The sequence below is a fragment of the Canis lupus genome, chromosome 15 (assembly GCF_048164855.1).
Source record: "Canis lupus baileyi chromosome 15, mCanLup2.hap1, whole genome shotgun sequence".
NCBI classification, from domain to species: domain Eukaryota; kingdom Metazoa; phylum Chordata; class Mammalia; order Carnivora; family Canidae; genus Canis; species Canis lupus.
In genome coordinates this window covers 50,938,794-50,955,991 of record NC_132852.1, presented here as the reverse complement: position 1 = coordinate 50,955,991, position 17,198 = coordinate 50,938,794, and the positions used below count along the sequence as shown (strand labels likewise).

The following is a 17,198-nucleotide window of genomic DNA, read 5'->3' as shown; positions in this document are numbered from 1 at the left end:
CTTGTTGGTTTTTCAGGATACCAGACATTTGGACTATTAGATCATCTGGTGCATATTCAGAGTAAATATCACTTGTGTTTTTATACCGTCCACAAGGATAAAGAGGTATGAACCTAAAAAAGAATGTCTGAGAGGGATTTTGGGATAAATGTGCTGAGAAACCGTTATTTTTTTTCTTGTACATAGCTCTCTTTATAGTCAGTTTTTTTTTTTTTAAAAGATTTTATTTATTTATTCATAGAGACACAGCTAGAGAGAGAGACAGAGACACAGGCAGAGGGAGAAGCAGGCTCCATGCAGGGAGCCCGATGTGGGACTCGATCCCGGGGTCTCCAGGATCACACCCTGGGCTGCAGGCGGCGCTAAACCGCTGCGCCACTGGGGCTGCCCTATAGTCAGTTTGCTATCAAACCATATTATATAGTTGTTCAGCGTTTGGGGGTACCCATCATTAAGATATATACTTTTAGATATGTGTTTTAGGTGTTATGATAGATCTTAGGTATGTTTTCCCACTATGACTTCACATAATTGCTTCCTTCAGAGAGATTATCTTCAGATGCCTGGGATGTGTTGCTGGCAAAATGTTCTACAAAGCTAAAAGGTATTGATCCTAACAGCTTTGAGAACATTCTGCAATTTACTGATCATAGTACAGAGTCTTTTCTTTAGTACCACTTGGCTGACCTGAGTTCAATGTCTTTGCTAGCAGAGTTCCAAACGCTTTTGAAAATAGTGGAAAGGTCATGCCTCTGGGCACTGTCAAGGTAAATAAGGTGAAACTTGTGTTTATATGCATGTATGTCTTGTTGGTGTGTATTTGTGTGAGTGTGCATTATGTGTTTATGTGTATGAGTGTGTGTTAAAAAGAGGTTGAAAAATTCCTTCTAGAATGCAAATATTTTCTTTTAACCTAACATTACTTCTAAACAAAATAGTGGAAGGATTCATTTTGAATGCTCATATGAGGAGAATGTGTTTGCATACATATTCTATATGATGTTGGAGACAACATAAAATATATTTTTAAAGCATCTTCTATTGGAGATATCACAGAATTCAAGCTTCTGCTGTGTTTGTCTTTAAACTTGGGTATGCTAATGGTTCTTCAAGTAAATTTATCAATGTAGTTATTTTTAATCTCTGGTGTTAAAAGTTTCCCAAGAGGCAGAAAATATGAAGCCCCTATTTGTAAGTCAACAAACTTTATGTCTAAGAAAAAAAAAATTCTCTCCCGTGGATAGTGTTTTAAATATAAAGTTTTCACAGTCTGTAACAGATGTCTTACTAATTATCATAACACTTTGGTGAAAGTTTTCATCATACTATCAAAGGTAGTCATTTTCAGAGTTCACATCAGGATCTCTGGGGTACTTGTAGAGATTCTCAGACTCCACTTCAGACCTACGATGGGGCCCAACAGGTGATTCAATATCAGGCTGAAGTTTGGGAACAGCTGACCCATGACATAATACAACATGGCCCTGGCAAAGATCCTCACATCATCACAAACGTAGGCACCTGCTCTGTATTAAAAGGCAGTAAGAACGGTAAGATTTATAATATGAAGAAAATTACTTTGAAGAAGAGTGAATCATAATGTTCATCTTTTTTGTACAACTAATGCAACTATTATCCAGATTTGAACTGGCCACCCCTGCGATCTCCATTGTAATTCTTCCTGGACACAGACAAACAATTTACCACAAACACCATCCATCCCTTATCTTATAATAGTGACCTCTAAAAGAATATTTATTTTAAAAAATCCTTCAATAAAATCTCCGAAGATACGGACATTTCTAATAAAGGTATAGTTTAAGGATTTGGATGAGCTACTGGGTAAATGGTGCAAATTCAGAAGATGGATGCCTTTTTGGTCTCTGCAATTTCCCATGACTTACTGTGTGTGTGTTTAGGAAGCGAAAGAACAGATTTTATACGATGTCACTTATTTAATAAATCTCTACATTCCGCAACTTACCACATTTTGTTTCTTCAATTTTTGATTGAAAAAGACTGATATGTGTTATAACATGGAAAATTCTTCCTCTATGATGGCAAGGTATTTTTCCTCTCTCAGTATTTGCAACCACCTGGTCAGGAATAACATTTGACAATTCATCAATAGAGTATTCAGTCAAATTCTAAAAAATGAAATGAGAACATTTCATCGGAACAGTAAGAAACCAATGAGAATTGATAGAAAACTCCATTGTCTTCTTTCATTTGTTTTTCTGGAAATGATTTTGGTTTCGTAAGAGACCACAATGCACAAGGGTGGATTGTGATAAAAGTAAAATTTATGAAGTGGGTAGACAGTGAAGCATGTTATAAAATTTGCAAAGAAAACTGGAATTCACTGAAAATCATCTCTCCCATTGCATACCTTGGTAACTAAACACCAATAGAGATCTTAGAGATGTTCAGTGTTTCTGCTTTTTTTATTAAAATGCAAGTGTCTCTTGGGATGGCATGCCGGTATCAACTAAAATTGTAACAGTATTTGTTAACTAGGAACTCATGCTAATGAGCCAAAGAAAATGTTCTGGGGAATGTGAGTACTTGAGTGGGCTATGATAGGAAGAGAAGTGCTAGGGAGAAAATGTAGGGCATTGAGAAACAAATCACCTATTTCATCATTTCTTGGAGAACCCTGCAATATCATACTACACTAGGAATTTCTGGCATTTAATGTATGGGATGCTGTATTGGGCTCAATCTGCAAAGAATGGTTTATAAAATGCAGTGCTTGTTCCATTTTTTACCTTGCTTCTTGGAATGAAAACCATTCTGAAGGTCATCTTTTCCTCCTTGTAAGATTATTTTTTATTTGACAAAAATCAGTTAATTTGGAGGAGAGCAAAGCTGTTATGTCAATGAATTGGTTGCAAGCTCATCAGGCAATCAGACGTGAGATCAACACAGCTGTTGGAACAGTAACAGCCAGGAAGATTCTAGTCACAGGCCAGTCGGGAGCACAGGAGCAAAGAGATTCTTGTCACATGCGGTGACACCAGCAAAGATTTATTAATATATTCCTCCAAAAGATATTTAAAATCAGTGCCATGCTTTCAAAGCTTATAAAACAGCTTAATAGTAACATGGGTAGGGTTTTGGCTGTTCTTAAACCTCTTCCTTCATAAGCAAATACTACTTTAAAAAAACTGGGCATATAAAAATCTAGTTTTGTTATTCTCTGAAGCAACATATACTATATTGCATATTAAGATTTTGTGTATAATATATTTATTTGCATACAGAAATATGTATTTCTATTATACATTTAATTACTTTATTTATAGAATATGTATATTAAGCATACAGCATATTCCAGAAAGATACATTAAATATGCACACAGTTCATGCTGCAGCGTGCACCCTTTTAAAAGAAGCATATTTAAGAGGCATGGTATTATATATACATGCTGAAAATACACTTTGCACAATTCATCCAGCTTTGGGTGCTTCCCTAATCTACTGGCAACACCAGTGCTGTGGTTGTTGAAAGGGATATCATCAAACTGGGGAAAGGCAACTACCAGTGAACTAAGTAGGAGAAAATAAAAGTAGATTGCATTTCTAAGTATGTGTTGCCATCATTTTGAATTCACGTCTTCCCCAATGTCAGATCTCCAGGATCAAAAAAGCAGTGAATGGACAAAGAGCAGAAGTATTTGGGACCCCCCCAGCTTCCACATTCAGATGGGAAAGCTTATCCCATGTGACTTATTATATTGGCAACTTGGTCCTAACACTTGGGAGTTGGTATTAAATTAATGCAAACTGGTAAAGGGAAATCATTTCTTTAAAGAAATGAATTGGCTTTTTGACATTCTTAATCTCCTCTTCTTATAAGACCACTCTGGAATATTTACATTATTGCTATGAGGAGAGAAGAAATTCTTGACAAATATTCACCTTTCCAGTGAAAATAAAGGAGATGAATCATATTGTTTCTGAAAAGAGGCTCTTAATGTTTTTGAAAGGAAAAATGGCAGCTCCAATAGAAACTGACCACATCAACTGCAATCATTTTCATGGCCAATTACCAGCAACCTCAATTGACTGTGTGACAATCATAATGGGACATGATGATGTTGGAAACAATGTGCTATGTGCATGATCTGGTGATTCTAGATATCTCGATGTCTCTTGTGTTCCCAATCTGTGAATTACAAATACACCAGACTCATGGATGACAGTGTGTCTGATACACAACTGGTGAGCACTACCTTTTTCAAATAGGTGAGCAATTTACACTGATATTCTAATAGTGATACAGGATTATTTTCCCATTTATACAAAGCAAGCTCTAGAATTCCTTAAAGTAGACCAGGGTTTCTTGACTTTGGCACTTTGACACTTTGAGCCAAATAATGCTTAGCTGTGTGTGTGTGTGAGGGGGAGGATATCCTATACACTGTAAGCTGTTTAGCAACCTCCCTGGGTTCTATCTATCAGCTGCCAGTAGCTCTCCCCCAAGTTGTGACCACCAAAAGTGTCTAGACATTGTTCAATGTCCCCCGGGGAACAAAACTGTTCCTGTATGACAGCCACGGGAATGGACAAATCCAGCAATAGTTAGTGCAAGCCTTTGAATACAATCTCTGCGTCTTTCTAATCATCTACCATGTTCAGTATTCTTCCCATTTCTCTGATTCCAGTTGACAAGGCTTCCATGATGTGTCAGTCTATATTCACTTCCTTGCTGTAATGCGTGATGGTTTCTCTTTCAGCAAGGTTGTGGTGGCTGTGGCGAAGATCAAGAACAGAAGGAAGGAAGGGAGGATGTAATGGCAATGAAGAGCAAGAGGCAGTTTGATTCACGGTGAGCTGAATTGTTAGAGTGGACGAGAAAAGACCCAAATCGAGAATCCTGAATTCTTGAATCCAAAGAGTTCATCCCAACTAGAGCTGAATCTACATCATAATAGCACAACAAGTTACTAAGTGAAATATTCATCCAGTCACTTGTTTCATTTACAGCAAACCAAACAGCTCATTGGCTTGATGTCCCTTCCATTCCACTGATTCACTGATTTGAAAAAATAAAAGCAAATATGGATTTAAAATTGTAAACATTTACATTGAAGTAACTGTAGAGTAAAGGAATCTCAATGAACTGATACTGTGTATTTATATATAGGAGATTTGTAGGGGGGATGACCTGACCGAAGTTATTCAAACAGGAAGTTATTTTTATAAAGGGTAAGTTACATATAACTATTGTTCACAATTCGCTTCTTACTAACTATTCTTTTTTGTTGTTTGCCTTGTGCTTTTTTTTTTTTTTTTGACTCTCAAAATTGTTGAGGTGCCATCAATGAGGCAAGTCACACCAAACAACTCTAAAGTGCTAAGGTTTAATACTGAAAAAGTAATCATGCTACTCACATTGGTATTACTGGTCAAGATATCATAAGGCCCATAAATCTAAAATGCAAAATAGGATATTTGAAGTGGGTTTTATAAACTTGATTTCTATTGGTTGGGCCATTGTTAGAAAATCTGATTTTAAGACTATAGCACATACAGTAAGAAAAAAAGCTGAGGGATAGAAATAGCTAGACGTGAATCATTACAATCATATATTTCTTAGGGGTACCAAATAAGAAGTCTCTACACTCTACATGGACAAGATTCTATATAAAGCCGCCATTTGGGTAATAGTTCCTGATCTGACTTTTTATGGTCTAGAATTAAAGAAATAATGAGAAGTGACATAGGCACAGCTACCTACATTCTTCTTCAGATTTTGATGATCTTACTTGGCCTCTGTTAGTTATCCCCTACATTTCTGCCACAAAGATTACTATACTTCTATGGACAGAATTTTGAAGATAAAAAGTTTTAGGAAGAATTAACAATTTGAGGAAGATGGAATATGTGGTTTCAGGAAATGTTTTTAAAGACTTTTTCCTCCTCCGTGGGACAGAGGATGGCTATAAACAACCTCACTGGACTATACACTGAATATCACTCATTAGCAGGTATTAAAGAGAAGGCCTTATTCTCTTGGGACTGACCCCAGAAGTCATTGGTGCCATGAGAGTATGTTAATCCTATTTTGGATTAAAGCAGCTTCATCCTGCTGACAAAGGCCAGAAGTTCATGTTTTACAAGTTAGCATTTCATACATGGGTCAGGCAAATTCAGGTTGAAACAGAATGCCCTCTCAGCCTTCTCTCTTCCTTTTGCAAAATTCATCTGGCCTCAGTAAACTTTCTCTGCCTTCAAATGACTATTTAATTTGACAAAACCTCAATTTAAAAAATGACTTTGGTTTCTCAAGCATGTGTATGTATTGGTAGGCTATCCGATTAACATAAGAAGCTCGTTTAAGAGAAAGCCAGATTGGTGAAAACATTTCACTTAAAGGTTCATAAGCAAATTAAATGTTTATAGGCTTTTATATTCCCAAAGAATGTGAAGGGCACAGTGGGCAGGGGTGAAAGCCCATTTTCATGGCCGTGTCTGGTTGTATTTAGTGAAAGTCCTGCAGATTTTGCCCTTACCCAATGTAGAACAGGGAAATATAAAAACCAATGCCATAATGAGAAAAATAATGATGTGATCTAGCTATGGTTTTTACTTGTTTGCTTTCTTTTGATTGTGGGAAAAGGAAAAGGTACGGGGAAAAGAGCATTTATTATGTCGCAATTCTCCAAATAAAACTGTAACAAAAGAATAATATGTGCTTAACTCTCTGGAGACCATTTCTACATCCTGTTTTGATCCTCTTTCTTCACTTCTCCATTGTGTGATGTCTATTTCCTTATGTTTAAGTCTCCATGTTAGCTTGTCACTGTGGCATTTCATCCTCGTATGGACACGCAGGAACAAAAAAGAGGTGGGGAAAAAAAAGGAGTGAGGTTATTCTTCTTGTGCAGGATAAAATTGTAGATTCAGAAGCCCTTCTTCAAGAGAGTACGGGAAAGCGTAGATTGTCCCTTAAATCTACAACTCCAAGCATGTCTCTTTCATGGTCTCATTGCTCCGAAACTGACAGGGTTTATAAGGTGCGGGTTTCTCAAACTGGAGCATAGGCACGATAAAAGTGTCACTGTTAGGCTCCTTAATTGCACATTCCATAATAAGACTATAAAGTGCAATGGCAGAGATTTTTAAAACTGGGAGCTCTTTTATCCCCTTTTTTCCCCCAAGCTCCCCTGACCACTTTCCTTCTCTACAAAGATGTTTTACCTTGTAGCGCCTATGTTCTTATAATGACACATGAGAAGATGTTTAAAGGTCTTCTTGAAGGTGGCGTTACAAAGTGCATAGCAGGCAGGATTGATGGTGCTGTTGATGTAACAAAGCCAATAACCAATTGTCCACACTGTGTTGGGGATGCAGGGTGCACAGAAGGTGTTAATGAGCACCATGACATTGTATGGGGCCCAAGTGATGATGAAAGCCAACAGAATAGCCAAGATTGTCCTGGTCACTTTCTTTTCCCGGGATGGAGGAGGCTTCTTTTTGGCGGGCTGCTTAGTCATCTTCACAATCTTGCGAGCTACAATGTTCTGTTTTTCATCTCCGTTCTGACCTGCAGAACCAACTAGTTCCACGGTGGTATTGGTTGGGGTACACGAGTCACCTTTTTGGGTCTTGGTGACAATTTTGATGCATGTTTGCTTAGAGTTCTCATCTTTGGAATGGCCCAGGGAAGTGGAGACGGTGTTCTCATCCTGGGTTACTTCATCATCTCTCATATTAGAGGCTACGGCACTGACTGAGGTGGAATCGTTGGAGCTCTCTTTCTCCTCTCCCTGGACACAGTTTTCGGTCACAGCATCTCTGGGGGCTTTGCCATTCTGGATTTTGTTGTGCTCCAGGCCATCATCACTGCCAGGCATGTTGTTGTTGTTTGGCTTCACTATCCTCCCTTGTACCAGACTTGGAGAAACTGGGTCTTGGTTAGCCACAGGCTCCTTCTTCTCCTTCTTTATCCTGCTCTTGCTGGCTCGAGATATGTGCCAGTATAACACAGTCATGATGATCACAGGCAAATAGAAGGCTGCGATGGCAGTACCAAAGGTGACAGCAGCATTGGAGAAAAACTGAATATAGCATTCCCCATCCTCCACAGTCCTCACCCCTACAATGAATTGCCAGAAAAGAATGGCTGGGGCCCAGAGGATAAAGGAGAGGACCCAGGCAGCTGCAATCATCATACCTGCCATTTTCGTGGTCCGCTTGACTGGGTAGGTGAGCGGTTTTGTGACACAGAAGTACCTGTCAAAGCTGATAATGAGCAGATTCATCACTGAAGCATTGCTGACCACATAGTCCAGGGCTAGCCAAAGGTCACATACCACAGGTCCCAAAGGCCAATAGCCAATCACAGTGTAGAGGGTGTACAAGTTCATGGAGAAAACACCAATGATGAGGTCAGCACAGGCCAAGCTGAACAAAAAGTAATTGTTGACGGTCTGGAGGTGACGGTTGACTTTAATGGAGACCATGACCAGGATGTTCCCAATAATGGTCACCAAACTGAGGGATCCAGCCACGAGGACTATAAACACCACTTCAAATGTCTTATAAGGACTGGTCAGGGCCAGGCCATTGCTAGAAGAGTTTGTTGAGTTATTCATTTTTTGTCCTCTAATCAGTAGCCAAGTAGCCAAATACACATTTAAACCTGCAGGGAAATAGAATAAAATTAACAAATATAAACAGTGCATTAAGATATATCAGATTTCTTGCTTCTGAACCACAATTTTTTCTCCCAAATCTTCATTCCTTCCCTCCTATGTTTATTGTGTCTCTCTGCCCCAATTTCCCATATAAAAGGCAAAGATATTAACTGGAGGATTCAAATGATCCTTGCAGGCTGGCAATGTATTTGAAGTCTGATAACATTTTGAATGTGTCCGTATCTAGATACGAGTATCTATCTATCAATTTAACTGAGTATACTATCTAAAAATTTTTTTAAGATTTTATTTATTTATTTATTTATTTAGAGAGCATGAGGGTGGGGAAGGGCAGAGGAAGAGGAGAGAGAGAATCTCAGGCAGACTTTGCTGAGTGTGGAGCCTGACGTGGGGCTCGATCTGATGACCCTGAGATCATGACCTGAGCCTAATCAAGAATCGAGTGCTTAACTGACTGAGTCATGCAGGCACCCCTGACTACACTATTGGCGAATTAAACTGAATGAACTAAAGTTACATGTAAGACAAAGCATCAAGAGGCTTCTGGTATGTACATAAAAACTAACAAGCCGATGGGAGGAAGAAAGTAAAAAAAATCTTATAATATTGAGTATGTGACTTTTATAGTCAATAGTACCTTTCCACCTGGTAGTTTAAGTCTTTTTCGTAATGATACTGATATGGATATCAAGGATAACAAGGATAAGACAGTAATAATTCATTAGCCAGTATCCTTCCCCCAGTGACTATTATTTTTCTCTGATCATTGTTTTACACTTATAATTAGTATCACATACCTAACATTTCCAAAACTCTATGCCCTGCAGAGGAAGTTATTTATTCAATGCTTATTGACAATGATTATGTGAGTTTTTTGAATGTTTTATTTTTCAAGTCACTACCAAATTTATTATTCTACTGTTCTTCCTGCCAAATCTTTGGTACAGTCAGGCTAGGATTTATATTTGTTTGTCAGAAGAGGGAACCGAAGCCCAGAAAGAGTCAGTAGTTTTATGTAAGGACACATATCGAGTCAATCACAGAGATAAGACTATGAACAAACCTCGGTTTGTTCGAGAATTTACTCATTCACTTTATCCTCACATACCTACTGAGCAACTTCTCTGTATTAGGCATTTGTTATAGGCTGGTATTCAGTGATGATTAAGACAAAGTTCCCATCGGGGAGAGGCGTGTGCTCTAGTGGCAGCCAGGGGTCACTGAAGTAGCAATTATTAAACCTGAGTGTCCTTTCTGCTGTTGTGTTTCAATAAACACATAATTATCATTTTTCAGCAATATCACCAAAGTCTGGTGACAGACTACATCTAGGAAGTTCTAGTTATGCCAATGTGCACAGAGGTCTCTTCAGGGATGGTTAAATAACTTATGAAATACTCTGATAATGGAACAGTATGCAGCCATTAAAACAAAGTGGCAGATACATGTGTTCTGGCATTGGTGGGCAAAGTTAGAGTTAGAAGATGGGATGATGAAAGCAAGACTCAGAACATTATAGAATAGAGTTCTATTTAAGCAGAAAGGTGATTACGTCTATGATATGAATCTGTAGATCTTGAGGAAACACTGAAGACTTTACTTAGAAAATGCTGTTAATGATGTTAACATCATTTAATGATGTTAATAAAGTGTGACTTACCATTTTGCCTTCCAAAATTATACATGAGGTGTCAGATATTGTACCGAGAAAAAGGGACTTACAAAGTGTCATTTGCTTTTGGCATCAGATGGTTCAGAATACTGCCCAATGCTTCCATTATGAATATATCCCCTCATAATTAACCCAAATGCAGATTTCCAGGCTCACTCCAGAACTCCTGATTCAGAACTGTAAGCCATGTTAGGAAACACTTTCAAAGCCTCTCCTGTTGGTCCCTTATGTATCATCCCACCCTTGAATACCACCACCTATCTCTCTGGGCTTGGTCCTCATCCATCACATCAACATTCCCAGTGTCTCATGTGTATTATATTTAGGAGTAAACACTTTCTTCCATAGTCCATTCCTCACTGGGTTTTATGAAGAGTTTGCTTTTGCTAAAGCATAACACAATAAGCAAACACTGGAGAACTTGAAACGTATCCCCCAGCAGATATGGGAGGACTACCCCAGTCAGAGCCTTTAGGTTTCCACTTTTATAGATTCCCCTGCTCGTTCCTTGACCCATGGAACAGTGATTGATATACCTAACTAGGATTTCTCTTCTTCACTGGAAAAGCAGTGAATTTTGGCTTCTGAGTCTTCCTAGTTCTACCATCCAGCTCACTGCCTCAAATGCAATTGGTGCTCAAAAATGTTTATTGAATCAAAACAGGATTGACAATTAGTATTATTAATTCAATCTCTGCTTACCCAGTGGAATTGTTTCATTAACATTTCTCTTTTTTTAATATTTTATTTATTCATGAGAGACAGAGAGAGAGGCAGAGACACAGGCAGAGGGAGAAGCAGGCTCCATGCAGGGAGTTTGACGTGGATCTCCATCCCGGGTCTCCAGGATCATGCCCTGGGGTGAAGGCGGTGCTAAACCGCTGAGCCACCCGGGCTGCCCAACATTTCTCTTTAACAGCACTTTTTAATTTTTTTTTGGTCATGATTCATACAACTGTTTATTCACAAAATTTATTTGAACAAAGTGATTTCACTAATCCAATCATTATTCCAGTGATTCCTTATTAGCTAAGGTAACTGGAAGACAGGATCCCGACTCGCTTATAAACTTGCTTTTGTCTGCTCATTAAATTCATTGGCATTTTTTGAATTGAGTTGTATTCACATTACATTTGTGAAATTACATTTCACAAATTGTTCATTTTAATACATTTTGATTGAAAAACACCAAACATTTACTTTCTGAATGTTCTGTTTGACACTTTATTCTTCACATTCATTTTAATAAAATGTAGGACTATATTTATTTTCACTTTAAAAAGACTTTTGGTGACTTCCTCTGGAGAATAATGTATAAATATGACATTTTGTCAAAAATAGGTCTCTTATTTTGTGGATTAAGAAATGGTAAGAGTAAGTGATTTGTCCACAGTCATCTGGCTTTTGCCATTGCTTATGCTAAGAATAATATCTGTGATTATTCTAAAACATCAGAATAGTATAGAGATGTATGATTCTATTTATTTGCTAGTTTTATTGCCTCCCTCCCTCCTCTGCCTTTCTTGTTTAGAATGAACATACATTACATTTCGGCTAAAAACAACAACAACAAAAGCCCCCAAAGAACAAAGAATCCAGAAAGCTAAAAGAAAACATAGTCTTGGGACTTTCAAACACATGTTACTTCACCGTATATTGACAACTCTAAAATATATAAACATGTCTATGATCCCCTTGATCTGAAGACAGAAGCTCAGTTTCAACACTACTGAGTGAAAAGTCTGCAATTAAAACTCACATCCTCACCTTTGTGCTAGATGTTCGTTCTGTTTCCCTTCTCCACTTGAGAATTATACTTTATCCATAACATGTGAAATTGTCAGGCATCTGTATAATGGGGAACTTTACCCAAAGGCTGCTGGCTAAGCCACACTCTGTCTGGGGGACCTGGAACTCTTACCCAGGGAAAACATAACAAATTTACATAATAACCTACTTTCTTGCTATCAATATTCTCTAAATTCTTAGAGTTCTAAAAATATTTGCTCTTTCATACCAAAGCCATATGTAAAACTGGAAAACAATTCACTTAGAAGCAAGCACAAATGTCTGAGGGATGGCACTCCTTTGATCCCCTGTGGTGCGCCAGGTATGGAAGGCCTGCCGCTCTTCTGTGAAAGAAAACAGCTTCTGATTGTCACCCTTTTCCCACTTCTGCTGTTTACATTTCTGTAAAAGTTTTTACTTCTGGTGTGGCATCCTAGGGTTTTATTAAAGCAAAAACTGTTACATCATTGATGAAATAACATAATCACAACTAAACAATGAAGGTGAGCTTCAGGATTCAGTATGTGAAGATGGCAAGTGTGTAACAACCATTTGGTATTTTACAAGGTTAGCATAGGACTAAGTTTTGAAAATATTATGGAAACTTATGAGAAAAAAAATGTTTCCAGCCTTAGGTTTTGTACTACTTACTTGACTCTATATCTAGCAGTGAGGAATGCATCATGCTTTAATATTATCCTTGCAAAGTTGTGAGTGCTAATCTCTACTCTTAATTATTAGCTGTGAGAGTCTGATCATGTCACCTTGAACCTTAATTTTCTTTTTTTCTTAAACAAGAATAATAATAACCCTACTTTTCTTCTGGAGCTGTGGGAAAGTTCAAAGTGAGATAACGTCTCTGAAACACGATCTTTAAGTGTTAACATTAAGTGCCATTAGTATTTACATTTGTTAAATGGGTATAAATTAATCACTTTTCTTTATAGTTAGAAGAAAAGTGTGTGTGTGGGTGTGAAGCAGACTAAGAGTGAGGAGGTGTAGTGGTAAGTGATAATACTGAATTATCTATGATATCAGGTTATCAATAATATTAAATCACCCATGATGTCACAGCAACTCCTGAAGTGATTGTTATTATTATACACTTTTTTATACATGTTGAACAGAAGATCAAAGAATTAAGTTATTTGAGATTCAAACCCCAAGTGCCAGATCCAGATTTTGCTACAAATATTTATTATTTGTCTGAGGAGCAATCTTACTTGGCAGCACATTTGTGCCCCAAATATTTATTCCTCTAACCTACCATGACTAAGTCTTTTGCCCTAAATTCAACTTGGGTCCTTGGTTTAGACAACAGAGGATCATCGTGTCTGGGCTAAAACTGTGACTTATGGGCAGGAGAGGTTCACAATAAGATACAGAAGAGTAGGTAAGGTTCCTGATTATGTAAATATAGGACATTTAAGATTTGAAACATTTTCCTAAAAGCAATCATCAGAAAACTATGTCACCATGTGAATTAACATATAACCTCTTGCCAAAGTATTCATATCAATTACACAGAAGTTCAATAACATTTCTATGAAGTTATGGAAAGAATGCTAATTAAAATGATTTAAAAAATAAATTCTGATATGTATTTAGGTACACAATGGAAATTAAATGTAAAAATGGGATTTTCTCCACACTCTGATATAATATATATATATATATATACATATATATATATATCAGCATGCCTGATATATAATGATCTCTTCATAGGTGCTTTTACAGTGTAATAAGCTAATCATATATTTATCAACATCTGGGTAACCTAAGTGTTAGAATTTTTTGCATGTTATTTAATTATCACAATAACCCTGGAAAGAATTATCATCTTTTCCAGTTTTATAGATGACAATGATTAGAGAGCTGGCAAGTACTAAGGCTATGGTTCAAATTTAAGTATTGACTCCTAGGGCTAAGTTTTTCCCACTCTGCCACACATGACAAGAAACTTGATTAATTGATTGATTAATTTAAAGATTTTATTTATTTATTCATGAGAGACAGAGAGAGAGAGGCAGAGACACAGGCAGAGGGAGAAGCAGGCTCCATGCAGGGGGCCTGAGGTGGGACTCGATCCCAGGACTCCAGGATCATGCCCTGGGCTGAAGGTAGCACTAAACCGAGCCACCCGGGCTGCCCGGAAACTTGATTTAATAAATAATAATAATAATAATAATTTTCTACAAAAATAAGTTGGGAAGCCTGGGTAGCTCAGTGATTGAGCGTCTGCCTTCGGCCCAGGGTGTGATCCCGGAGTCCCAGGATTGAGTCCCGCATTGGGCTCTCTGCATGGAGCCTGCTTCTCCCTCTGCCTATGTCTCTGCCTCTCTCTCTCTGTCTCTCATGAATAAATAAATAAAATATTTTAAAAAAAAGAATAAGAAAAGTCAGAAGAAAAAAAAAGAGAGAGAGAGAGTCCATGAATGATAACCGGAATCCAGAGAGAAGATACGTAATTATACAACAAAATTTCAGAACAAGAAATCAAGAGGAAATCACATGAAGTTGACTTTATAATTGTTTATATTTATTTAACTTTTGTTTTTCAAATGTAATCTTGGTGTATATTACTTTTTATAGATTTCTAATTTCTGCTGCTATTTGAGTACATTACCAAAAATGGCAGGGTGTTCTGAGTGTTCTCTGTCCATGTCTTTCACACTGAGATCTGAGACACAGCCTAACTGTTGAGCAAAGATGAGCGATAAAATCATCAGCCTCACCAGGGTTGCCTGGAAGTCCTTCAACTGATAGAGCAATAAGGCCCAGGGTAGCTTTTTAAATTATACACAGAAGGGCTAAATATGCAGTCTATTCTGAGATAATTAAAAGTCTACTTCAACAATATTGTGCCTAGATATCTAGTTTTCAGTAAAAAATGCTGCTATTTCAGAAAATATGAAAACAATAAGGATGATACAATATAGTATCTTAGAGAAACATCGGACTCTTCGTTAGGAGCGAGAGTACCTACTACCAAGGAGCTAGCAGAGACTTTCCCATCATTTCCTCTCCATCTTAAGAATGAGATGTGGTCATTTTACACTGTGTTATCACCAGTTATTTAACATGTGGAGCCTGTGTTTAATTTATACATATTTCAAAAATATAATATATTGTATAATAATCTGCTGAGTAAGATACTAACTGTAAAATTTCCCTGACATTGGAGAAATAACCATTGGGGTATACAGCCTATATTTTGTAAACATTCAATTAATCCCATTAGATTATAAATAGCATTGGTACAGGTATTTAATAGGCTTTGGGAATGTTCCTTCATCAATGATCAATCACTCCTGCCATGAATGAGGGTGGGGTGAAAAAGAAAGAAAAACAAGAGAAACAGAGAGAGATTATAAAGAAGTCTGAGGAACAAAGTCCCCCCTTTTAAAGAAAGTTTCCATTTGGAGACCAAAGCAGTAGATAACACAGTTAGTCTATATTAGGACGACCCCTACAAATCTTGAATGTCTTTCAATTTTACTTACAAGTTTGAGAATGATCTGGTCTGGGGCTCAGGGGACAGTGCAGCTCTGATAGCTGAATACTGACGTTCCACACTCCGGTTCTTTGACAACATCAGGTCGAAATGGAGTAAATTTCCACTTTTTCCTCCCATTTTAATCAGGTTTCTCTTTAGCCAAATGACACATTATGAGCGAGTATACATATTGAGAGATTTCTCACAACTCCTGGATTTTACTACATGAGGAGGAGCTGTGGTGGGGTGGGGGCCACAGGAGCAACAGGGGCCCTGTTAGAAACCAGGGCTATCTCTGCTTTTTTTTTTCAAATTTACTCTAAAACACCTTATTGAATTTCTTTTTTTTTTTTTTTTTCCTTATTGAATTTCTTTTGTGGGCATATCTTATGCCTTCAAGGGCTTCAGAGGATGGAAGTGAAGGAGGAATGAATGATCAAATAAAATCAAACACGTTCCTGTCCATAAAGAGCTTATAATCTCAGAGAGACAAATTACTGATGGGATTTCCAGCTACCCAAAACAACCCTGGGCCAATACAATGACAGGTGTCAAGACTCAGAATGCATGGAAGAAGGCTGGTCAGGTTTGTGTGTGACATTTATATATATTGTGTAATATGTAACTATGTATGTTTTATATATATATTTGTATATATCTGTACACGTATTACTATGTTCTCAAGGTTCTGCATTATATTACATTTCTCAGAAAAGTACAATATACTCATAGGGCTGTTCACTCCAGTGCCCTGAGCCTGACAAGCTATAGGTTCTGAAATCCACAGTAAGACAGCCATGAACTCACCTACGCTGGGTTTTTAATTCTATCTCAAAGAATATGTCAAAAGGATTTTAGAAGCAATGTGTAGACTTGTTCTCATTTAGAAAACTTCAGCACAGAACTGCCAACTTCACCGGAAATGCATTACATAAAACATCTGAAAAAAGAAAACCACACTTACAACGAATTGCATTTATCAAGCTGTATCCTTCAGGTGTGCACGCGTTACCCTATGCAAGTTGCACTTACGTAAACAAAGAAAAACTGTAAAAGCAATTGGTAGAAAAACAGTGGAAGTAGCAGAAACAGCAATCTGATCCCCACAATAACACACATACAAGAGAACTCATGAATTTTTCCAATGTAGAAACCTTAAAGAACTTTCGAGCCTTTATTACAAGTACACATGTTCGCAGCTTTGGTGGCCTGTCAAACATACTATTCTTAGTGACGCTGGACAGACTTCCACTCCATATTCGCCAAACTATCTTTTCCTTTCTTTAAAACATATCCTAAACCACACTTACTCTAGAAATATGTGATGACTAAGAGGGAAAGAGACCTTAAAATGGTTTAATGAGCACCCTAGTCCTTGCCTTTGTGTCTGCGGCACATTTTAGTTACTTTACCACACAGTATACCTCCTGCCAAAAAGGAAAAGAGGTCTGGACAACTATACACAAAACGCACTATGTGATAAACCATTCTTTGGACTTTTTAAAATGAAATTCCATCTGAGTAAGCACGGGAGCACCCTTCCTTCTCTGTCCTAAGAATCTGCAGAGCTTAG

At 37.6% G+C, this 17,198-nt stretch overlaps 1 protein-coding gene across 3 annotated transcripts in view; it reads right to left on the bottom strand.

Annotated features, from left to right (window-relative positions):
• Nucleotides 1–3,011: 3,011 nt before the first annotated feature.
• The window catches only part of CHRM2 (cholinergic receptor muscarinic 2), a 145,854-nt gene continuing 131,667 nt past the window's right edge, over nucleotides 3,012–17,198 (bottom strand). For 2 of the 3 annotated variants that reach the window (XM_072777351.1, XM_072777353.1), the window contains one exon: nucleotides 3,012–8,650. In XM_072777351.1, coding sequence (XP_072633452.1) covers nucleotides 7,203–8,603 — 1,401 coding nt within the window. In that variant the 5' untranslated portion in view covers nucleotides 8,604–8,650 and the 3' untranslated portion in view covers nucleotides 3,012–7,202. Of the gene's footprint in view, nucleotides 8,651–16,432; nucleotides 16,455–17,198 lie in introns of those variants that run through there. The other variant, XM_072777354.1, reaches the window with a different exon arrangement.